Source organism: Esox lucius, chromosome 12 (genome assembly GCF_011004845.1).
Source record: "Esox lucius isolate fEsoLuc1 chromosome 12, fEsoLuc1.pri, whole genome shotgun sequence".
Classification (NCBI taxonomy): Eukaryota; Metazoa; Chordata; class Actinopteri; order Esociformes; family Esocidae; genus Esox; species Esox lucius.
Genome location: NC_047580.1, coordinates 17,441,203 through 17,465,834, shown reverse-complemented (window position 1 = coordinate 17,465,834; position 24,632 = coordinate 17,441,203). Strand labels below are relative to the sequence as shown.

General features: G+C 44.6%; 1 protein-coding gene across 2 annotated transcripts; it reads left to right on the top strand.

Annotated features, from left to right (window-relative positions):
- Positions 1 to 2,010: 2,010 nt before the first annotated feature.
- On the top strand, positions 2,011 to 24,456 carry arfgef2 (ADP-ribosylation factor guanine nucleotide-exchange factor 2 (brefeldin A-inhibited)). 2 transcript variants are annotated; one of them, XM_013136394.3, is made up of 39 exons: positions 2,011 to 2,335; positions 6,016 to 6,046; positions 6,568 to 6,691; positions 6,896 to 7,042; positions 7,921 to 8,100; positions 8,866 to 9,124; positions 9,214 to 9,381; positions 9,518 to 9,645; positions 9,839 to 9,972; positions 10,288 to 10,522; positions 11,679 to 11,778; positions 11,868 to 12,007; positions 12,133 to 12,241; positions 12,332 to 12,521; positions 12,610 to 12,721; positions 12,941 to 13,146; positions 13,642 to 13,726; positions 13,833 to 14,004; positions 14,605 to 14,756; positions 14,958 to 15,086; positions 15,433 to 15,591; positions 15,728 to 15,875; positions 16,006 to 16,102; positions 16,213 to 16,253; positions 16,343 to 16,512; positions 16,666 to 16,817; positions 16,966 to 17,138; positions 17,224 to 17,384; positions 17,490 to 17,620; positions 17,741 to 17,870; positions 18,106 to 18,241; positions 18,404 to 18,542; positions 18,829 to 18,886; positions 19,488 to 19,605; positions 20,040 to 20,179; positions 20,487 to 20,664; positions 20,763 to 20,901; positions 21,138 to 21,255; positions 22,710 to 24,456. In XM_013136394.3, the coding sequence occupies exons 1-39, from the start codon at positions 2,173 to 2,175 to the stop codon at positions 22,872 to 22,874; spliced, it is 5,517 nt and encodes a 1,838-aa protein (XP_012991848.2). In that variant the 5' UTR covers positions 2,011 to 2,172; the 3' UTR covers positions 22,875 to 24,456. The 2 variants fall into 2 exon arrangements, with proteins under 2 accessions (XP_012991848.2, XP_012991849.2); XM_013136395.3 differs by lacking the exon at positions 2,011 to 2,335 and adding an exon at positions 4,642 to 4,790.
- The last annotated feature ends 176 nt before the right edge of the window (positions 24,457 to 24,632 follow it).

Below are 24,632 nucleotides of genomic sequence, written 5' to 3'. Positions count from 1 at the left end.
AATAGCATGCATCAATCAGTGGTTGCGTGCAACGTTGTCAACTGTCATTGCCTGACAGATTGCAACAACATGTATTGTTTAGCTACAAGGAATGGTTCTTGGCATGCCTGGATAGGCATTTTACCTGTCAGATGTTTATTTCAGGCGGTCTATGATCTGTCTGGCATCAGAAGTACCTAAACAGTGGAACTCATGTCACCTTAGAAAACCATAGGAAATCCAACCTGGTTGATTCAAATAGGTATGGATAACACACTGGAGGAACCAGGCGCCCTACGGGCAGGCCCGGCGCCAGGACAAGGTGAGTGAGGGGCCTGCCCACCGGATGTAAGAATCTGAAACATCAGGTTCTTTCTTGGACTCATCAGGCAGGGGAAGCCCAATGGATGGGTAGCGAGAGTGTATTTGAACTGACATCCTGATGATTTTCTCATCAAGGAAACCTCCGATCTCTTGTTCCCAGTATGTTAGGATCAGAGTTTTCTAGAATTTAGCTGAATTCAAAAATTATATATGAACGTTTTGAGAGGACCAGGGGGCAAAATATGTTGCTGCGCTCTGGTGCCTCACAGAGTAGGTGCTTTCTAACAAAACCGTTTCACATGCATGCTAGAACATTTAAGTAAACATTTTTACATTTCCTGCATACATTTTAAGCAGCAGCGTGAATGGCAGAGCTTGGGGATGTGGGTAAACTTGGGAATGTTGAACACCAGGCAGGCAGTAGCATTCTGAATAAATGGGAGGGTTTGGCGTTACATGCAGGGAATTGTTGCAGGAGTCCGGATGTGTGATGAAATGTGCCTGGATTGTTATCTGCGGCACCTCCTGTGGGAGGTGAGGATGTGTTCTATGATTTTGGACTTGAACTGTGGGAGCAAGTCGCCACCTTAATGTCTGTGGAGAATATGATGACGTGGAGGGGGACTGTGAAGCCGGGTAGGTGGGTCAACATCCAAGCAGAGATGTATATCAGCACCTGGGTGTGAGAAGGTGGATAGGAGACATAATTCACATCCACAGTAGTGAGATCTCCACCTCACTTGGTAGAAGTGACCAGCCAGGAAGAATGCAGTGAGTGCGCTATGGCGTGCGTGTATAAAACCTGAGATGCCCAGTCCTGAGACGCTGGAGGTGAGGATCTGATTGGTCACAGTACTGAAGACAGCGGATAGTTGAGTTACCCGTCCTGCCGTCGGACTGTTTTGGTACCCTACATGCTGTGATTTCACAACACATGCTGTTATTTCCAAATAATCTGATATTAATGAAAATACCTTAATATTTAAGCTGACAGGCTGGAATTTGTCATATCATTTCAAATCTAAAGTGCTGTAACAGGAAAAAAGTGCTCCTCTCCAAATACTTCTGTAGTTCCGTGTACCCACAGACTCATGCACACTACTGTACACACTCATCACACACTCACTGCTACTGTTTATTGGCTATTCGCTGTTACCTTGACCATACATAAACCTAAGTGACATATTGTTATTCATATAATGTTGCATGTATACCTTATTTCTATTTGTTTCACTGTAGGCCTATATTTCTTGTTACCATGTTAATTCTTATGTAATCATTTAATTTCCTGTAGTTTTCATTTTTTGAATAGAGCTGGTTGTTGACAGTAACTGGATCAGCGTAATGCCATCGAATCATTTTTTATGGAAAAATCAATCTGGTGCTGGATAGCAAATACAGAAACTGGTTTATTCTGATACTGCAACCAGAGGTGTAGCACAAAATTCTGGGCCCTGTACATAGGAGGTCTCTAAGGACCCCTCCCCTCTTTATTCAAGAATCAAAAATGTTCGAGGGCCACTTTACACGTTAGGGCCTTATATACTTAGTTCCCCTTTTACCCCGGTCCGACGCCACTGACCCCAATACATTTAAAACTGTCAGCGCTTTTGTCAAGATAACCTGAGTACGTTTGGAAACTGTAATGTAGGAATTGATCCAGTGGAGGGAGACAAACAATCAAATTAGCTAATCACGTGTCGTGACGTGACGTGTAACAAACATGGCGACTCAGTGCTGAGGTAGTAGACCCACGAACTCGGTGGATATACACACACACTGGCCGGTTTTGGTAGCCTTCTCTCTCCTGCATCTACGCAGGGATAGGTCGAAGATGACGGCCTGATAGATGAGCAGTTATATCAAGAAATGCAACAGCTCCAACATATTGCTGAACAACACCAGAAGCAGACGGAGAGCACAAAAACTAAGAGCATGTTTCTGTCTAGGGCGCTGGAAAAAATTATTTCGGATAAGGAGGTGAAGCGTAGCCAGCACAGTCAGCTGCGGAAAGCCTGTCAGGTGGCACTTGGTGCGTGAGTTTTGTTTTCATTTGTCGTTTCTTCATCCTTGAAATAAGGTTGGGTTATTTCTTCAATGTAAAGTTTGAACCAGCCAACTGTTATGTGCTAACTCACATTGGTATGAATGTTAGCTAGCAAATTTCTTTAGCTAACTTGCTAGCTAGGTATCTGGCATTCAATTAGCTAGCTTCCTAGCCAGCTAGGTTTGCCAGTTTGGTGAAGGTAGTCAGCTAGGTAGCTAACAACACAACACAGGAATATCATGTTTGTTTCCACTCTTTGAAAACTGGCTACTTTCGTGAGGCCTTACGGTCATAGATCTGACTGTTATACTTGGATCCTACAGTCTTGTCTTAAACTTTGACAGCTAGCTTTCTACCTAGCTGGCTAGTTAGTTAGCATCATGCCTAGCAAGAACCAATCAATGTACAGTACGTAGCACTGTCATCTAACCAGTGCCACCTTTTTATTCAGTTGGCTACTTGAATTTTACTCCAGGATACTGTGACGTCCATTGTTTTCCAATCGACAACAGAGGGATTGTTTCACACTCCTAACATTTTTTGTTTGTTGAGAGCTTAATCTTGCTTAGTTGTATCTTTGTCTTTGATCCCCCGAATGGGAGATCTGGCAGCTGTATTCATTTGGCTGTAAATGAATGATCATGTTTTATTTTTACAGCAAATAATTGCTGCTTTAGCATGGCATATGACAACGCTTATGTACCAAAGACAGATGCTTGAGGTTTTAACCTAGAGGAACGTTTAGAAAGATTTTCTGTATGACTACCATAAATTCCAGTTTAGTGATACTTGTGAGCCTGTTATGCTATCTTTCTCGCTACTTCTGAGATGGAATCCTTTGACCCGATCCTGCACTAAATTATTTATGATTCAGGGCTGGTAACAACAAGTAATGGTTTCTTGTTAACCACTTAGATTCCAGTCCACACACCTGTCCCATGACTGTGTAATAAAGTAGTTGCATTTTCATCACATTTATAACTTATCAACTTAACCAACTAATAGACTATCATTTGCAACACACTGTAGACTAGACAGTGAATTTTGTTTAATTTGTTGAATACTTTTCACATGAAGAAATATTAGTTGTTAATCAACTTGACTATGGATGTGACTGGGTCCACTTCCAACAGAAACTGGTGCCATAGTTTGTTCATGTGCAGTTTCCTGCACTGTAATTCTCCTATATTGTGAAATATAGACTATTGCACAAGTTGTATTTACTGATATTGCAAAGGAGAAATTAGATGATTGACTAGTGTTGTCACACTATGCACTAATGTGTATATAATATACACAATGTTATTCTGCTTTCAGAGCTAATGGAATGTTCATGGATCCCAGATAAATCTTTAGTGATTCCCTCTCTCCTTCAGTCAGCAGTTTTTACATGAACCCTACAACTGTATTGTTCATAGTTACAGCAGAAATTGGAAATGTCTTCTGCCCTCTTCATTGTCCTGGCAGCGTTTCACCCAGGCACACTTTAGAGCAGCAGAGTGTAGCTGAGAGACTACAACATGGAGGTTTTCATGAGTGGGATCCGGGTGCAAAATGTTGGTCTGTTGCAAAATGTTTTGCAATGGTAACAGTTAACTGCAGGGAAATTCTTAAAGGGGGTGTTAAAACTCATACATTCTTTTTGGAAGTTTTGTTAAATGCAACGGTTTTCTTTCCTCATTTGTGTTGTTGAAGTCACATTATGCATTTAAGAATCTCTGCAATTTGATTGTGTGGTTGAATTAGACCAGAGGTCTCAAACCGGTTCCACAGAGGGCAGAGTGTCTGCAGGTTTTCGCTTTCACCTTGTACTTAATTGACTAATTAGGACACTAACTGGTTTGTTTCTACCCCCACCTGGTTGTTTAGGTCTAAACTGGGAACCAATTTAAAGGAAAACCCAAAAACCTGCAGACACATGGCCCTCCGTGGAATCGGTTTGAGACCTCAGAATTAGACCATCAGTATTTGGAAGTGCTTGACATACTATGATCTGAGTTTCTATTGAGGAGAAGTTGGTGGTTTTATTTGATAAGCTAGATGTTTTTTCTATTACATTTTTAAGTATCATTAAAAGAGCCTCCCGTTAGTACGGCAGTTGTATTGGACAAACAGGAAAAGCATTTTACAAACTGACCTTTACAGTGCCTGCAGGTAAATCTACACCACCTTCAACTTCTTCCCAAATCGGTAATTCTTCCCCAGAATTCCATGCTTTTAAATTAAAACTGATGCTCCATTGTTGATTAGCGACCCTTTACCAAGCTGTTCATGCTCTGTCAATTTCCTTGGGGAGGGTCGTTGGATGGGAATCAAGTCATGCGGTGCATTTTGGATTTGACTTAGGTTGTGACTCTGACTTGGCAACTTAAGCACATTTACTGTTTTACTCCTTGGTCATTAGCCTGCTGTGATCTTCAGATTGTTGTCATGCTGAAAGGTGAACTTTCATCCTAGTTTCAGCTTTTTTGCAGAGGGCAGCAGGTTTTTCTCTAACTTTTCTACATGTGCTCCTCTTATTTTACCTTCTGTCTTAATAGGTGCTTCACAGTTGGAATGGAGGTCTTTGTGTGATCTGTGGTGTTGGGTTGGTGCCGAACGTGGGTTTGAGTTTATGCCAATATGTTTCGTTTTTCTTTTGTCTGACTTAAACATTTCTGTCTGACCGAAGGTTCTTCTGGGCATGTTTCAAACTGTATTCAAGGTGGGCTTTTTGAAGTAATGGCTTCTTTCTTGCCACCCTACCATATAGAACAAATTTACGTAGTGCTTGTGATATTGTCACATTGCCGTAAAGCCTGTGGTTTTGTCAAAGTTGTCATTGCCCTCTGGGTGACCTGATCAATGTCCTACTGGCTTGCTCATCCAGTTTGGAGGGATGACCTCATTTATGTAGGGTTTTGTTGGGACCGCACACCCTACTCTTCTTGTTGTCGTGACCATGCCCCAAGAGAGATTCAGGGCCTTTCAAATCATTTCTCATCTGTCTTCACAGCTTTATCCCTTAGTTCTGTTGAAAGCTTATTGGTCCTCATGGTTGAGTATTTGTTCTGCAGTTCACTATTCAACAGAAGGATTTACAGAAACTGCTGATGTTATGCTAAAATTATGAGAATCAATAGAACTTGTTGTTTCTATGCTGGTACTAAATGAAAAACCACAGATGAGACCCACACAAGTGTCAATTTGCAGTGGTTCAATGTAACTGAACAGTGCGCAATATCCTGAAAACATACTTTAAGCCATACGTTTTATATTGTGTGGTCAGTCCTTGCATCCATAGCTCTGTTTATGAAATTGAGAAAGGTTAGATATACAGCTCTGGAAATTAAGAGGCCACTGCACCTTTTTCTTTCCTTTTCAAAAAAGTCGAAAAGGAAGGTTTTGAGTGAGGAACAGAATTGTTCAATTTGCAGTGGTCTCTTAATTTTAAACCTTCTGTTCCTCATTCAAAACCTTCCTATTGACTTTTTTGGAAAGGAAAGAAAAAGGTGCAGTGGTCTCAATATCGCCCGGAACTGTATTCTGGCCCATTTCCCAGCTTTTTACTTAAACGGCTGCGGGCAATCTGCTTGTTGTTTCAATCGCTAATTGTTTCACTGGAAGATTGACCCTTTAAGGTGACGTTTTCTTATTACTGTGTCTTATTATTTTTGTCTTTACAGATGAAATCAAAATCGAGCTTGAAAAGCAAAAGTAAGTTCCAGGCCCATTCTTTATTTTAAAGTAAAATTAAGAACTGACACTGTAAGTGAATTTTCTTATGGTAAATAAGTGGGTTATAAAGCAGCTTGTCTGTGTTGGAATAGTGTGACACACGTTCTGCCTAGCCTGTGGTCTGGTGGTAACACTCAGAGACCTGGGTTCAATCCCTAGGTCCACACTTCCTATTGCTGCTACCACCAACTTGGTACCACCAACATTGTATCATTCTCCAATGCCTTTAAAAAAGCAGTTGAGATTCAAGTCTGTATGGGATTTGTCCTTTTATACTTTATAAGAGCATAAGTCAACAACATTGTTACAATATGAGATAACAGGTTCTTAACTTTTACTATGCAGTTACTATAAGCTGTAATGGTTTTTGGCATACTTGATTTAATTGGTATTTCATTGCATCATAGTCATTGAGGAAACAGGCACTCTTTGAGAGCATCTTCCACTACATTCATCTTCTGGTTATTGTTCATGCTATGACCTTTTTCTTTTACCTACAGAGATGGAACAGTGGTCCCACCCCGAGCAAACTACATTGAGGCTGACAAATATGTGCTACCCTTTGAGCTGGCTTGTCAATCCAAGTACCCACGTATTGTCAGCACCTCGTTGGACTGCCTACAGGTGCGCAAGTTAACACACACGGTTGTGTTTTTGTGGTCCAGACCCAGAGTTAATTGAGGGAGGAAGGACACTGTGTGGCACAAAATGTGATTGGCCGCTGAGTTAAATGGTTGTTACCGCTATGCTTCCTTCTCAGTGTTGAGCTATATGCCACAGATGTGAACACTCACCACAACCTCTCATCTCCCCTTTCTGCCATTACAGAAGCTCATTGCATATGGCCACATAACAGGGAACGCCCCTGACAGTGGTGCTCCAGGGAAGAGGCTCATTGACAGGCTGGTGGAGACCATCTGTAACTGCTTCCAGGGCCCACAGACTGACGAGGGGGTACAGCTGCAGATTATTAAGGTGATTCTGCCAGGGACTCATTCATTTTCAACCTCATTTATTTATAGTGGCTCTCAGGATAAATTACTGCGCTGATTTCCCTCCTCCAATTTCCCATAGTGATACTGTGCCTGGTTACCAAAACTCATTGCTTTGGACAAAGCCATTTGCCTGATGACTTAAAATCAATTATTTCACTGCAGCTAGCCTAGAGGTTAGAGAATTTGAACCAAAAGTTTTCTGGATCGAATCCCTGAGCTGGCAAAGTGAAACATCTGCAATTATTTTCTTCAGGAAGACCGTTAACATAACTGCTCCTGCAATCTGCTCAGAATAAGATTACTAAAATATCAATGCTACATATTTCAGTCTAACTCTCATTCCATTGCGGTTGCTAAGGTGACATCAAAATTAGAGGGTTTTTTTAACCATCATGTGTTCTCGTCATTTCTGTGACTGGAAATTCCTCAGAAGTGTTCATCGCCAAAACTCCTTTTAGAGAAGAAACCAACGCCCATGGCATACCACTTGACCAGAGCAAGGGCTAGCCAGACAAAACACATTGCCCACAAAATGATTTTCTCCAAATAATCTGGTGCTGACTTAATCTACAACCATTCATTTTAATCATCTCGCAAGGTTACACTAGAAATGTCTGGTCACATATCACTGTTAATACAGTAGTCATGATACGTAACCCAGAGCTAATTTCACTTTCTCTTTTTGAGGGTCCAAAGTCTGTCTACTTACCAGCTATTATTAACCTTGATAACAGAATTTATTGGACTACCCAACCCTTAGCAATGTTTTAACTTGTTACCTTTATGACTAATTATATATTGTATTTACATGGTATATTTGTTCAGTATCCCCTGACTGCTGTATTCTGAATTCCCAAGGCTCTCCTGACTGCAGTGACCTCTCCTCACATTGAGATCCACGAGGGGACTGTTCTGCTGACTGTGCGTACCTGTTACAACATTTACCTGGCTAGTCGCAACCTCATCAATCAGACCACAGCCAAGGCCACGCTCACGCAGATGCTCAATGTCATCTTCACCCGGATGGAGACACAGGCGGTCAGTATACTGTCTACCCGTCCAGTTCAGCCTCATTTACAGTGCATTCGGAAAGTATTCACAACCGTTCACTTTCTCCATATTTTTGTCTGTTGCAACCCAATTCTAAAATTGTTTTAATAATTTACACAATACCACATAATGACCAAACGAAAAAAAATGGTTTTTAGCAAGTAATAAGAAAAGATTGGATTCCACCTGTGGTGTATTCAATTTATTACAAATAATTTGGAAAAGACCACACATTTCTATATATCATCCCTATGATGTAACTTGTCAGTGGCAGCATCATGCTGTGGGGATGTTTTTCTGCGGCAGGGATTGGGCGACAAGTCAGAATCTGTAGACGGATCCTTATTGAAATCCTGCTCCAGAGTGCTCAGGACCTCAGACTGGGGTGAGGTTCTTCCAGAGCCAGGCTTGAAAAAGTACATGTAATCCATTTTAGAATAAAGCTAAAATGTGGAAATAGTTAAGAGGTCTGTATACTTTCCAAATTCACAGTACATGGTCGGGTTCACCGTAATCTATACAAAGCACTCAAATCAATCGGACCCTGGTCAGTATCTGCTTGAAGCTACGCTGATTGAGTTAAACAATATTCCCTGATAGTGGAAATGTATACTGTCTTAACAATTCCAGTCATTTACCACTGTGTGCTTGTATTTTACCCGGAATCAGTGTGGAACCGTCTCATTATCTGTTCTTACATGTTGTTGGGTGGTCTGATCCTGATGACCGCTCTGGCTGTCTTTATCTATACAGGCTTTAGAGGCTCAGGAGAAGGATAGACTGTGTTTGCCTCAACAGAACCCCTCCCCTTCTCCTGGGCGTATTTCCGGTTCCCCCCGGTCAGACCGCACCCTGGACTTCAACGGGACCCCATCTCCAGCAGCCAGTACCCCGGACCTCAATACCACCCCCCTGGCCCCAGACATATCCCCCATTAATGGCCAGCAAGAGGAGTGCAAGACCAAAGGTGATGGGGCTGCGACAGAGATGAGGGAGGATGCCCCGCCTCCAGGTACTGGCCTTGATAATCGTTATGTTATGTTACTATTCTTTTATTATTCCATGGAATATCTCCCTCATTAATTTGACACCTCTTTTCAGATCTTGTTCCAGAGCCACCATCAACATTAACACAGGCACAACAGGATGAAGATGAAATGGATAGTGGGAGGTCAATAGTAGGCGAGGAGGAGAAGTCGGAAGCTAAATCCACCGAGCAACCAACTACAGATGTACCTGAACCACAGTCGGTGGCCCAGACTGCCCCAGGTTAGGAATCTCCGGCTGAGTAACTGGTTGCCCTCACTGGATTGGTAACTTGTGTATTGATCGGATAGAGTTGGTTAAGCTGGTCTCTGGGTTATCATTAACAGAACTGACTGATCTGTTCAACCGCTCCACACAGATAAGGATCATTCCCCACCCCCTGAACCTTTGCAGACAGAGGAAGCACAGCCTAGACCCAGGGCTGATACGAACCAGATGAATGGCATTCTGGATGACCGTGGCTCCATGTCCTCTACAGACATCCTGGTAAATTAGCACTTTGTGGGACAACTTAATGAATCTCCCCTTTAGAAGATATGTTTAGCTTTAAAAGATATGTTCTTCTCAGTTGATTTATATGTATTAATAAATATGTAATTATGATGTAGTATTATATTGACAGTTAATTGACAATTACTGTAGTTTAAGCATTTCTGGTTGTTTTTGCTTTGTCTTTTAGGATGCAGAGTCCATGCAGGGTGGCCAGAACGCTGCTCGTTTCTCCCACATCCTGCAGAAAGACGCCTTCCTGGTTTTCCGCTCCCTCTGCAAACTTTCCATGAAACCCCTGGCAGATGGACCACCTGATCCAAAGTGAGACAGGATTCATGGGTCCCTCCGATCACAACTCCTCCCTTTCCCTGTTCTCATCACCTTAATCACTTCCAAGTTTCTCCTGAAATCCTCTTTACAAAACAATAAAAAATGACCCGCTTGCTAATTATTTGGAGAGTTAAAAAAATCCTGGTTTGTTGGTTTTGCATACGGACTGGGATGGTTTAGTTTCTGTCATTTAATATCCTCCGTCTGGAAATGTGAATCGACAAATGAAAGCAGATTACCCCCTAATCACCTCCCTATGTTTGGCTTTTCTTCTCACTCCTCTCTTATTCGTTCGTCTCCCCTCAGGTCTCATGAGCTGCGCTCCAAGGTGGTGTCACTGCAGCTGCTGCTGTCTGTCCTCCAGGGGGCAGGGCCGGTCTTCCGTACCCACGAGATGTTTGTCAATGCCATCAAACAGTACCTGTGTGTGGCCCTCTCCAAGAACGGGGTTTCCTCTGTGCCTGAGGTTTTTGAGCTCTCCCTGGCCATCTTTCTCACTCTGCTGTCCCATTTCAAAGTCCACCTCAAGATGCAGATAGAGGTACCGTATGCCGTTTTCATAGATAGGTTAAAGGACTCAAAAGTTACTATTTCTTAATGGATGACAGAAAACAGGTTTATGAACACAACCACATTTACATTCCATACATTTTGGTCAGATTGCGTTGATGCTTCCTTTTTTTTATTGGCCCAGTGTGTTCTAAAATACAGAATTTAATTGCTTCATGGGCCATGTTTTTGTTTAAGACAATTCATTGTATAGTTATGGTTAGGGCTGCATGATTTGGATAAAATATTGAATCGGAATTTCTTTGACAATGTTATGATTTAGGATTTTCAAACATGGGTATAAGCAGGGTAGATAATCTCACTTAAAAATAGAGATCATAACCTACATAATGTGCTATTAAACTGACCAAAGGTGAGTTTTCTTTCTTTGAAGGTGCAGCTGTTGTCAAACTATTCATATAACTGCTCAATTAATACAATAGCGTTTGCTATGTTTGTGCTGGTGCCATAGCTGGTTAGGCAAATCTTCTCAACCCTTGAGGTATATTTTCTCTCATGTTAAGTTTGTTTGTAGACACAGATATTGAAGCCAAAAGAGAGAGAGAGCGAGCGTGCGTGCGTGCGACAATATCTTGGTGCCACTCGCTAACTTGAAGCAGATGTCTTTGCTAGTAGTTGCAGTGTTAACTCAAACTAACATTGAACAACCTTAAACAAAATTAGTCCAGGTATTTAAGTAATCTACAAAAATACCTACAGCACCTACGATGCTTGCCCGTTGCCTTGGGTGAAGCGCTTATCATTCACCTTTTTTGGAGATGAAAAGTTGGCGTTTTGGATATTGCACATGTCAATATTGTGATTTTGATTAATTGTGCAGGCCTAGTCAGGGTAATAGAAATTGTAATAAGACTAGTCAATGTCATTTTATTTATTCATGTATGTCCCCTAGGAAGAAACACACAATTTGCTGGTTCTTGGCACAAACACTCTCTTAGAAAGACTAGGTTAGCATTTGACAGTTAGCCCACTGACAGTTAAGCAATTAATTTCAAAGGCTAGACGTGACAACCACACAACTAAGCCAGTGCTGGAGACGCCAATCATAATAAATAAAATGCAAGCATCAGTTCAGGGAAGGCAACACTGTTCGTTTTTGCTTTGTCGCCCTTTAATACTTTTCCTAGGTGTTCTTCAGGGAGATATTCTTGACCATCCTGGAAACATCATCTAGCTCTTTTGAGCACAAGTGGATGGTCATTCAGACCCTCACTCGGATATGTGCAGGTAAAACGCACACAGGCCTGACACTTTTTTCTTTCTCTGTCCACTATTACCACCAAACCCTGATGATACTGGTGTCATTTCTCCCCCAGATGCTCAGTGTGTGGTGGACATCTATGTGAACTACGACTGTGACCTGAATGCCGCAAACATCTTTGAGCGTCTGGTGAATGACCTGTCTAAGATCGCCATGGGGAGGAGTGGTCAGGAGCTGGGCATGACCCCTCTGCAGGTACTCCGCTCACAGTGTCCTCTCAGGAGGTGATCCCGCTGTGTTGATGGTGGGATTTCTCTGGTGGAGTGTTTTTCAGCTATGTGCCTGATGTGACCGAGTGTAACAGGAGACATGTTTATCAGGAGCTGAGTCTGCGTAAGAAGGGTCTGGAGTGTCTGGTGTCCATTCTGAAATGCATGGTGGAGTGGAGCAGGGACATGTATGTTAACCCCAACCTGCAAGCCAACCTGGGTGAGTAAATCTTTGTGTGTGGCTGCTCCTCTGGTTAGCCTGAACAGAGGTGGTTTTCCTGACCCTGCAGTGTATTTGTGTGTGTCCCAGGCCAGGAGCGTCCGTCGGAGGGCGACGGTGCGGACCTGAAGCTTCCTGACCACCTGGCATCTCGTCGGGACAGCGTCAGTTCTCTGGACTCCACCATGTCCTCCAGCGTCCAGTCCTCCCAGCCAGATCACCCAGAACAGTATGAGGTCATCAAACAGCAGAAGGATGTCATTGAGCACGGCATTGAGCTGTGGGTCTCCCTTTATCCTCCCTTCTGGTTTTCTCTGCCGTTTAACTGGGAGAAGTAGTCATGACACTTGGCGTCTCCATCTCTTAAGGTTCAACAAAAAGCCGAAGCGAGGTGTCCAGTACCTTCAAGACCAAGGAATGCTGGGAACCACCGCTGAGGACATCGCCCAGTTCCTGCACCAAGAGGAGCGCCTGGACACTGTGAGTGCTGTAGAAACATGACTAGCGTACTAGCCTCCCTGGAGGGAATGTAACCGCAGGGAGTTACCAATATTGGAAGGTTTCAGACCCAAGTATGGATGAGAAATATTTGTTATTGTAAATAAGAATTTGTTTATAAGGAAATTGGTGGAAATACTAAACAAATAAAGGTTATCCGTGTGTCTGTGCTTTGCATCATCTTCCCCGTCTCCTCTCTAGACCCAGGTGGGGGAGTACCTCGGGGAGAATGTGCGTTTCAACAAGGAGGTGATGTACAGCTATGTGGACCAATTGGACTTCTGTGGCCGGGACTTTGTCTCCGCACTGAGGGCTTTCCTGGAGGGCTTTCGGCTCCCTGGAGAGGCCCAGAAGATTGACAGGCTCATGGAGAAGTTTGCTGCCCGATACCTGGAGTGTAACCAAGGGTAAGGGAGATATCTCCGTGGCTGTTTTTCTACCTGCAGGGGGAGGCACTGAGCTTGTGTACACACTGGAAACATGTCAGAGTAGTCCTAGACTGGTTGGGAAGAATTTCTGCAACCATTTTGAATAGTTAATCAATAAATAAACCAATCTTATTAGTAAGCATGCTAAAAACAGACACTTCTTATTAATTATTTGTTTCAACAATTTTTTATATAGAGCTATATGCATTAGCTTTCAATTAATCAGATTAAATATTGTATTTTGGGTCGAGACTGAGACAACCTGGTTCCATTTGGTTTCCGAGGCAAAACGTGACGAGCCACTGACTTAGAGAAGATCCAAACAATAGATACCTTGTGGAAGGAGCCCATTTGTGGCAGAGTTTAATTTGACACCTCTGTCAGAATACTGGCCGGTAGCGCCATTAGCCCGTCCCTCAGCCCCTCGTGCGCTGTCTGGGAGTGGCTCCTAAACCTCTGCTCTTGCCCCTGCAGCCAGACAGAATTTGCCAGTGCGGACACAGCCTACGTCTTGGCCTACTCCATCATCATGCTCACCACCGACCTGCACAGTCCACAGGTATGAACCCCAACCAGTCTGTCCATTAGCCTGTTCATCGGTCCGTACACCCGGGTGCAGCTCTTTTCGTTTACTATTCGTCCCGGCTGTTATTGGATCTGTACAGGTGAAGAACAAAATGACGAAGGAGCAGTACATCAAAATGAACCGTGGTATCAACGACAGTAAGGACCTGCCTGAGGAATACCTGTCCTCTATATACGATGAGATCGCTGGCAAGAAGATAGCCATGAAGGATAGCAAGGAGCACACCATCACACCAAAGACCAGCAAGCACAGTAAGGATGGCTGACAGTCGTGTGACCACGCAGAAACACTCATGCACAATTTTTAACACTGTTCTGAACAGTTATTGGTGTGCCCATATGGCTGTCATATCCTTTTTCTATATACCGTGTCATGTATCATAATGCCGAAACCTCAACAACCTAAAGAAATGGTTCTCCACAGAATTCCCCTTTAATAGCTAATCTTGCTATTTGAATCCAGCAGAACATGAATGTCCCGGTCTTGAATTCATCTGTAGCCTGCTGTGGTTATCTTGTTGTGACATCAGAATTTTTCATTAGCTACTCATTAATGGTCTGAGTTATCTGGAACCTGTTATCAACTTGTTGGAAACTGCTGCTCTAAATAAATGGCTCAGTGACCTTGATTTATTTGCCTACACCCACCTGCTCGGTTTTTATTGTAGTCCTAAAGATCAGTCAATCAATCAAAAGTATTTATAAAGCCCTTTTTGCCACAAAGTGCTTTTACAAAACACCTGGCCTTAAACCCTGAGGAGCAAACAACAGGAGCACCAAGAGAACCATGAAAGAACCATGAAATTTAGAAGATTTTGGTCACGTGATTATTTGGGTGGCCTCTGTTTGCAGACGTATCCAATGAGAAGCAGCGTCGTCTGCTGTATAACGTGGAGATGGAACAGATGGCCAAGACGGCCAAGGCCCTGATGGAGGCTGTGAGCCACGCCCAGGCCCCATTCTTCAGCGCCACCCACCTGGAGCATGTTCGGCCCATGTTCAAGGTACTGCAGGGCATGGCCCCTCTTGGAATGACTGTCTTCTATAGCGTAGTTCGAGCATTGCTCTTCTAACACCAAGTGGTGGAGTGCAGTGTAGACATGCATGAGTGCCAGTATAAGTGTCTCCTAAATGGCATTGTTTGTTATTTTGTAGAGTGCAGTGAAATGCTAGAGTCGATCTGGGCCTTGTTTTGTGTGTTGCAGCTGGCTTGGACTCCTCTGCTGGCAGCGTTCAGTGTGGGGCTGCAGGACTGTGATGACCAGGAGGTGGCCTCCCTGTGTCTGGAGGGGATCCGCTGTGCCATCAGGATAGCCTGCATCTTCAGTATGCAGGTCGGACCCCGCAGCCCGTTCTCAAAAGAGTCACCTTAGAAAGTTAAATCTCTCAAACTTATATCTGTACTTAAAGGAGCATGTTACCATGAGTAAATGCCCTTTATCTACATTCCATTTTTATGTTTACATCCAGATTAAGGTTGTTTTGTGAGCCAACGCTAATGACTGCAGCTGGCAGAATTAGACTCTGGGAAAGTAGATCGAGGGCTTGTTTGCTAAAGCCTAGTTCACCTTTACAACAACAAAAAATGTAGAAAACGCTGGCGTTGTGCTGGTTGCCCTTTTTAACATCTTTCAACAAGCCTTTTCTCAGGGTTGGACTGTTTTGTGACTCTCCCTGCAGTTGGAGCGGGATGCGTACGTCCAAGCCCTGGCTCGGTTCACCCTGCTCACAGCCAGCTCCAGCATCACTGAAATGAAACAGAAGAACATCGACACCATAAAGACCCTCATCACCGTGGCCCACACCGACGGGAACTACCTGGGCAACTCTTGGCATGAGGTGGGTCAGGGATTCTCCCGTGGAGCCTGTCTAGCTTTCCCATCTCTTGGCCAATATTATACACAGTCTGTTAGACCTAAACCGAGCTACTTGGGCTGAGACATCTGAAAGCAGAACCGTGTGTTACTCTGTGCAGATACTACGCTGTATTAGCCAGCTGGAGTTAGCCCAGCTGATTGGCACCGGGGTGAAGACGCGCTACATTTCGGGTGTGGTCCGGGACAGTCAGGCTGGCATCAAAGGCTTTCCCACCGGGGGAGAGGAGTTCATGCCCCTGGGATTGGGTAGGTCGCACAGGGCATTGAGCAGGGGCAGTGGGGGTGTGAATGGTGCCTGTGTGTCAAGATGTGATCCTTTGTAGCTTGGCTGGTAGAGCATGGCGCTGTGCGGTTTTAAATGGGTTTCCTTTTGCAGGGACCCTGGTTGGAGGTCCAGACCGAAGGCAGATGGCTCATATCCAGGAGTCCGTGGGTGAGACCAGCTCCCAGAGCGTGGTGGTGGCGGTCGACAGGTGAACAGCATACATTTTATACTCACCATATTGGCCCATGTGATTTTATCTGGATGCTGGGTTTTGGCGGAACGTGGCTTGAAAATCTTTCTTGTGTATGTTGTCTGCAGGATCTTCACTGGTTCCACAAGGTTAGATGGAAATGCGGTTGGTAAGTGGATTTGTGTGCTTCTGTGTGTTGTCGATAAGACTTTCACCTCACTGTTTGCTGACCTGTCATGTCCCGTGTCTTCGTCTTAGTGGACTTTGTGCGATGGTTGTGTGCGGTCTCCATGGATGAGCTTGCCTCTGCTCATCAACCGCGGATGTTCAGTCTGCAGAAGATAGTAGAGATCTCTTACTACAACATGAACCGCATCCGTCTGCAGTGGTCACGAATCTGGCAGGTCATCGGAGATCACTTCAACAAGGTGAGCTTCTATCATGAGTAAGGAATCTCTCCTGGGACCGGAGTAAGGTGCACTTCAAATGCGGTAGTCTGAATGTGTAGATTGAGCCTTACTATCCAGAGATGTAGCCTTTGAATTGACTGTGGATTTAGTCCTCTGTGTTTGATTCACCAGGTGGGCTGCAACCCCAATGAGGATGTGGCCATCTTTGCTGTGGACTCCCTGAGGCAGCTGTCCATGAAGTTCCTGGAGAAAGGAGAGTTGGCAAATTTCCGCTTCCAGAAGGACTTCCTCCGGCCGTTTGAGCACATCATGAAAAAGAACAGGTAGAATGGAACGGGGACAACACAGGGTGGGGAATATTCAAGTCGAGTCAGAGCTGATTTGAATGTAGGGAATTTGATAAGGGAACCCAATCCAGCCTACGCACTTTCCACAAATGATTAACTGTGTCTATTTCCCTCTTCTCCAAAGGTCACCTACCATCAGGGACATGGTGATCCGCTGTGTGGCCCAGATGGTTAACTCCCAGGCAGCAAACATCCGCTCCGGCTGGAAGAACATCTTCTCTGTGTTCCATCAGGCCGCCTCGGATCATGACGAGACCATAGTGGAGCTAGCCTTCCAGACCACCGGGCACATAGTCCGTAAGTCCATACTAATTTCTGCCGGAGCCCAACCGCCATGTGTCGAGAGATGGACTGCTGAATAGATCACTGTTCTTTCCTCCAGTGAACACATTTCAGCAGCACTTTGGCGCAGCCATAGACTCCTTCCAGGATGCGGTGAAGTGTCTGTCTGAGTTTGTTTGCAACGCTGCCTTCCCTGACACCAGTATGGAGGCCATCCGGCTCATCCGTCATTGCGCTAAATACGTGGCGGACCGGCCGCAGGTAGGCTTCCCACGAGCGATTCCCAGTCCTCATCCGTGTCATTTAGGGGTATGTGCCGGTGTTCCGCTGCCTTCCCCTAACGGCTGTTCCCCGGTTCGTCCCCAGGCTCTGAGGGAATACACCAGTGATGACATGAACGTGGCCCCGGGGGACCGAGTCTGGGTCCGAGGCTGGTTCCCAATCCTGTTCGAGCTGTCCTGCATCATCAACCGCTGCAAGCTGGACATCAGGACCAGGTCTGCGGTCTGATCCCTAGCTCCTCACACCGGTGTGGCTGGAAACGCCACGCATGTTTAAGGCTTTGAGCAGGACGAGCGTTAACGTGTGCTTGGCGTGTGTGTCTCTTTTCGTCCTAGGGGTCTGACGGTGATGTTCGAGATTATGAAGAGCTACGGACACACGTTCGAAAAGCACTGGTGGCATGACCTTTTCCGCATTGTCTTTCGCATATTTGACAATATGAAGCTTCCTGAGCAGCAGACTGAGGTGAGTGGAGGACAGGATTTCCCGAATGGCCTGCTGGCTGTTTTTAAAGTCAGCCGCGTGTGCCAATGCACACCCTGGACAAGATGTCAGTTACTGCCGAGGGTTACGCTTGAAAAAGTGTTTGCTTTGATTAGGCAATAAAAATGAGTTCCTGTAATGTCTGTTCAGTTGAATTGTTATGTTCATTTTAAGAGGGCTGATCCGTGTGTATTTTGTGTCCTGTGACTTCTTGTAGAAGCACGAATGGATGACCACGACCTGTAACCACGCCCTGTACGCCATCTGTGACGTGTTCACTCAGTTCTACGAGCCTCTCAGCGAGGTCCTTTTAGCTGACATCTTCACTCAGCTGCAGTGGTGTGTCAGGCAAGGTGGGCCCAAACCGACCCAGAGAGAGATGGAGGGACAGACACAGCATCTGTCCTGCAAACACACACGCTCAGTTGATGCTGTGTCTATACTAATGTGTATTTTGTAACCGAGGTTATGTAAATGAATGGTGCATGACACCACTTTTCTCTTTCCTACTCCAGATAATGAGCAGTTGGCCCGGTCAGGGACTAACTGCCTAGAGAGCCTGGTCATACTGAATGGGGAAAAGTTCAGCCCGGAGGTGTGGAACGTCACCTGCTCCTGTATGCTGGACATCTTCCAAACCACCAGTCCACACGCGTGAGTTCTGCTACTAACCCATCATTATCTATCTGCGTCAGGCTATAATAATCGGTGTGTTTTACATATATCGGGGACAAAACTAAACAGATGATGTCCTCATCGGGTAATGTAGGATGGTTTTGTGTTGGTGTTGCCATACAACAAGTCAGATGTTGTGCAGTCATCAGCACCACCATGTCCTGGTGACTCACGGGCACAGCATGTCACCACCCAGAGTACAGTAAACAGTTCCTCTCACAGACCACATGACTGACGCGCTCATTCTATTTGCTCTGCTCAACAGCCTGTTGACATGGCGACCGGCTGGTCAGGAAGAGGAGGCTGGTGATGGGAAACACATGGTGAGCCTGCAGTAACGTGACGTCTTAACCCTTACTAAAGGCGTGTGGGCAGCGATGGAATTTGTGTGTACATTGACCCTTGTTTGTGTCATGACTTGATCTTTCACAGACATGCAGGTTAATGAGCTGTCTTGGGTTAGATGTGGTTGTCATTGAGGGCCCTTTTAAAAAAAACTAAGGCAGAGGGATATTTTAGGGCATGTGGTTTCGGAAGCCGTTGTGTGATTTTTCACAACCACAAATTAACAGGCCAGGGGTTGATGAGAGAGAGCTTTGTCGTGATGAATAAATTAATTCTGCGCGAGGCTTGAACACAGACTAACCAATCAAGATGCTCCATGGCTAAGATATTATGGTTCCTTCACTGTGTGTTTAGTGTTCTATGTAGGCTATTGTCTTAGGATCAATTCTCTAGGTTTTAAATAGCCTATAGAACTAAAATGACAGTGTAGACCCATCCCATATTTGCTGAATGTGTAAAACATTTTTTTTACTCTAAGTTATTTAATTAATTATTAAACAAAATCCTTAACAGGTCAAAAAAAACATGGCCTGTGTGTTAACGCCACTCCAAAGTAGAGCCCTCTGTTTCTGTGTGCAGGATGTCGATTTTGACACCCAGTCCCAGAGCAGCTATGACCGGGCCCTTTCAGAGAGAGGAGGGCAGAGCCAGATGTCCACCGCCAGCGATGACACCTGGAAGGGCAAACCACATGCCAGTAAGCAGAACGTTACCCCCCTCTGCCTTTAACGCTCACTGCTCTCATCCACCATGTCCTGCACCACTCACTGTTCTCATCCACCATGTCCTGCACCACTCACTGCTCTCATCCTCCATGTCCTGCACCACTCACTGCTCTCATCCTCCATGTCCTGCACCACTCACTGCTCTCATCCTCCATGTCCTGCACCACTCACTGCTCTCATCCTCCATGTCCTGCACCACTCACTGCTCTCATCCTCCATGTCCTGCACCACTCACTGCTCTCATCCTCCATGTCCTGCACCACTCACTGCTCTCATCCTCCATGTCCTGCACCACTCACTGCTCTCATCCACCATGTCCTGCACCACATTACCTCATTTGACCTCACTCTTTCATGAAACCCTGTCTGTCTGCCTGAAGACACTGCTCTCTGTGTGTCTGTGGTAGGAGTGTCAGACCAGAAGCTGTTTGCTGGGTTGCTCATCAAGTGTGTGGTGCAGCTAGAGCTGATCCAGACCATAGACAACATTGTCTTCTACCCGGCAACCAGCAAGAGGGAAGACGCAGAAAACATGGCTGCTGCACAGGTTTGTCACAGCAACTCAAGGATGAAGATGACTAATGGCTGTATTTGTGTCTTTAAACTTTTTGTGTTAGGATGTACAGAGCCCCAGAGGTGACATGGGGGGGGGGGGGGGTTGTAAAGCACCCATGCGTTTTATAACTCTCACGCGCACATTACTAGCACTTCAGTGCTCAGTTAGTGCCTAGAATATCCTGCTTGTGTATTACAACTTAAGAATGCATAGTCATCTAGCTATTATATTACACTTGTTAACGTGAAGATGTACTGTATGTTAGAGGATTTGACCCAGGCTCTGTGCTGTTTCTCAGAGGGATGCCCTGGAGAACACTGCAGAGGAGGAAGAACCCGGGCAGGGAGAGCAGGGCATGTACAGACACCTCACCTCCCAGCACCTCTTCAAGCTGCTGGACTGCCTGTTGGAATCTCACACCTTCGCCAAAGACTTCAACTCAAACAACGAGCAGAGGACGGCGCTCTGGAGAGCAGGTCAGTTCAACTGTCTGCTTTTTGATACTGGTGGCCTGTGTCAACACTGTTGTTTGACTATCTGTCCATTCATCTTAATGGGCCTCTGTTTATCTTAGGATTTAAGGGGAAGTCGAAGCCTAATCTGCTTAAGCAGGAGACCAGCAGTCTTGCCTGTAGCCTGCGGATTCTATTCCGTATGTACTCTGACCGGCAGCTGCAGGACTCGTGGCCTGACATCCAGACACGGCTGCTGCTGTAAGTATCTGTGAAAAGAGATCATGTCTTGGAATAGAGATCATTGTATGGGTACCTGGGAAATTCCATTTTGTGAGAAATTCTTGCTTTCGGTTTCTGTGACTTGCCAGACTAGACAAGCTAAAATGTGTTCCCTGGCTGTCTCCCACAAACTGTAGTGGGTTTCTTTTCCTTTTGTCTTCCCCTGTGGCTGTGAGACTGGTCATGTAGGTCCTGTGTGTCCTGTTTATCCTCAGGGTTTGCAGCGAGGCGTTGGCCTACTTCATCAACCTGACATCTGAGAGCCACAGAGAGGCCTGGACCAACCTGCTTCTCCTGCTGCTCACAAGGACCCTTCGACTGACTGACGATAAGGCACATACTAATTAATTCAGCCTAACACACTTATAGAAATATGGGCTAATATCCCTGCATGCACTCATTATCACTCCCAATCCAGTCGGTTGGGTTTGCATTGATGAATGGCCCAGAAGATTACTTTTTTATATAGAAAGGATGAGTAGAACACACTGTTTACCCTGATTCCAATTAATGTGTACAAGTAAAATTATAAAATAATCAAATAGTGAAAATGTCCTTTCGCAGTAACATAATCTGTTGTTTGACTCTAACTGGGGGCAATTGAGCGTTAGTAGATCTCACTGTGAACCTCTACGGCTGCATGGTCATATCCCAAAAAACTGTAAAAAACTTTGGCGTTACCCTTGACCCTGACCTCTCCTTTGAAGAACATATAAAATATGTCTCAAGAGTTGCTTATTTTCATCTTCGAAACATTGCAAAAATGAGAAACTTTCTATCAAAAACTGATGCACAAAAATGTATGCATGCTTTCGTTACTTCTAGACTAGATTACTGCAATGCTCTTCTCTCTGGTTATCCAGACAAATTAATAAATAAACTTAAATTAGTGCTGCACATGGCTGCTAGAATCCTAACACATTACTCCTGTCCTAGTGTCCTTAAACTGGCTGCCTGTTAGGGTTAGGGCTGATTTTAAGGTTTTACTCTTAACCTATAAATCAATACATGGACTTGCTCCTACTTACCTTGCTGAAATGATCCAGCCATGCATACCTACACATAACCTACGATCGCAAGATGCAGGCCTTTTAATTGTACCTAGAATTTCTAAACAAACAGCTGGCGGCAGGGCCTTTTCTCATAGAGCTCCACTACTGTGGAATGATCTGCCAATTAAGGTTAGAAATGCAAACTCAGTGCAAACTTTCAAGTGTCTACTAAAAACTCATCTCTACAGCACGGTTTATAATTAGGTGTAGCCTGGCCCGGGGGCGTGAAGGTGACCAGTAGGCTTGATACTGTCCACCCTTGCTGTCTTGCCAGGTGGGCTCTCGTCGCCACTGGGATGCCCTCCCTCCAATGCCTTTCGGGGGAAGAGTCACTGGCTTGTTGTTGACTCTCTGTTGCGCACTTGTGCAATTGGGCTGTACTCTTCTGGCAATACTCGGCCCTCATTCAGGGGGGTTGCGGTTGGTGGGTGTCCCTTTGGTTGATGCCTAGCAATGTGGGTGGATTGATTTCCTGCCTGTTGGGCCCAGTCCGGGGCCTCCCCCGGGTAGGGCCACAGTGTCACCGGACCCCCCCCGTCTCAGTTCGTTAAGGCCGGGTGTCTCTGTAAAGCACTTTGTGACAACTGCTGTTGTAAAAAGGGCTTTATAAATAAATTTGATTGACTGAAAGGGAATTGGTGTCTTGCATCACACTGCACTCATCATAAGTTATTGCAACTTAACATGCATCTGTATGTTTGACACTAAGTGGCCTGCTCTCCCCTCTCCCCTCAGTTCAAACCTCATGCCTCCTGTTACTACCCTCACCTGTGTGAGATGATGCAGTTTGACCTGATCCCAGAGCTCCGCGCCGTTCTACGCCGCTTCTTCCTTCGCATCGGCTCTGTGTTCCACATTGCTGCTCCTGAGATGGGGCAGGCCCGGCCCCCGGTGCCCTAGGGGGGTTGTGGGAAGGAATGGGATGCTGAGGTGTAGATAACGTGTGTGATCCTGTCAGGAGTAAGGGGGCGTCTAGTGACGCAGGAAGTCAAAGTAACCATTTCATTTCCCTCACGTACAGATGCTTTGCAAGAAATCTGTTGCAAAGGAAAGCCTTGAAGTGTTGGTAACAAGGTCCGGTGCCCCTTGACCTCTTAAGATTGACTTCCTCTTGACATTCTGGGACCCCTGCTGGGAGTAAAGTACTGTGAAAGGACGGAGCTCTCTACTGACTGTTTTCTCAACACTGACGTTAAATGTCAAATGTAATAGAAAATGAACTACAACGATAATTTATTAATGCTATATATATCCCATACCAGATTTTGTTTGTCCTATTTGTTGATTTGATTTCTTTCTGTTTTTAAGACTGAACAAACATGCATATCCAAATGTTAAAGCAGATGAAGAACTTCATTACTGAATATGCTGAAAAGTACCCCTGGTAGACACACTCATTGGTAATGTGCCAATTATAAGACACTAAAGTATGCTCAGTGTATCCCAATGTGACGCTTTTGTTAATCTTATCTAAACATTGTAACAACTGAAAGGCCTGATACCAAGTCTCATCCCTATTACTGTCTTTTTTTTGTAAAGTTTCCTCTTGATTTGATCTTATTGGTGGTTGTTTTCTGGCTTCCTTTGTTATTTGTACTATAACACAACCTGTATAGAGTATCGCACCCTAGGATGAGTTCATATAGGAATGGTGTGCTATTGGGTGGTTCCTCAGACACCATTCCCATTTATTCTGTGTATCACTATGGCCTGTTAGAAGAATCCTTATTTTACTCTTATTTATTTTTATAGACTTATTTTATAGTGATTATACATGCCAGCTTTCCTGGCAGGCTGGTTGAAAGACTACTGCACTTTCTCTTTTGCATTCCCTGTGTCTCGTCCCCTAAAGGAGCCATCTGGGGGCTCCAGTGTTCTGAGAGCTGAATGGAATTAGTTTCTATTTCCTGGAATGAATATGGTGTCTTAAAGGTTGTCACGGAAAAGCCCATGATGGTATATTGATGGGATGTTATTCCCCCGTAAGACAGTTCTATTTTTCTATTTTCCCTGTTCTGTTTTACATCTGTGGAGTTTGTGCAACAGAGCCTTCTCATGTATTGTCTGTCCAGTACTTTCTCAGCCTGTCAGTGTTATCAGACTCAAAATGAATGCATCAGACAGGAGGAAGAATGAAACAAAACCAAATGTCACTCATAAATTCATCAACATACAGCTACTCTCTTTACCATTTGTAGTTTATTCCTGTCAGCATTTTTTAAATAAGGGTGTGTGTAATTAAGTGCATTTAAATATTTTGAGACGTATTCCTCCCTCGCAACTATGGATGTCTACACTTCCCTTGTGAAAGGGGTTCTATATATATAAATATACATACAGTATGAAGAAATACGAGTGTAAAGTTTTCATGTAAAATAAATAGAAATTTAAGTGATATTGCTACACATTGTGATGTAATCTTCCAAGCAGTTGGTGAATTAAACCTTAAATTTATCTTGGTGAATTAAACCTTAAATTCAGATTTTTAGCAGCAGTGCATTTGATTTGAGTTCACTGGATGGGAAATATGAAATGCAGTTATGGCTGTGGTGTATGAGTTTAGTATGTGGTATTTTGACAAAAGATTGTTTGGTGACATTTAACACCCAGTAATTCAATGTGTCAAATGCAGTTTTGGCATAATGAAGGTTACAGTGG

What these genes read in the sequence shown, in the direction of transcription:
- arfgef2 (XM_013136394.3), top strand. Translation starts at nt 2,173, where the DNA reads ATGCAACAGCTCCAACATATTGCTGAACAACACCAGAAGCAGACGGAG. An exon ending in CCTCGTTGGACTGCCTACAG is followed by an intron (nt 6,692 to 6,895) that starts GTGCGCAAGTTA and finishes CTGCCATTACAG; the next exon opens with AAGCTCATTGCATATGGCCA. An exon ending in ATGTTCGGCCCATGTTCAAG is followed by an intron (nt 14,757 to 14,957) that starts GTACTGCAGGGC and finishes TGTGTGTTGCAG; the next exon opens with CTGGCTTGGACTCCTCTGCT.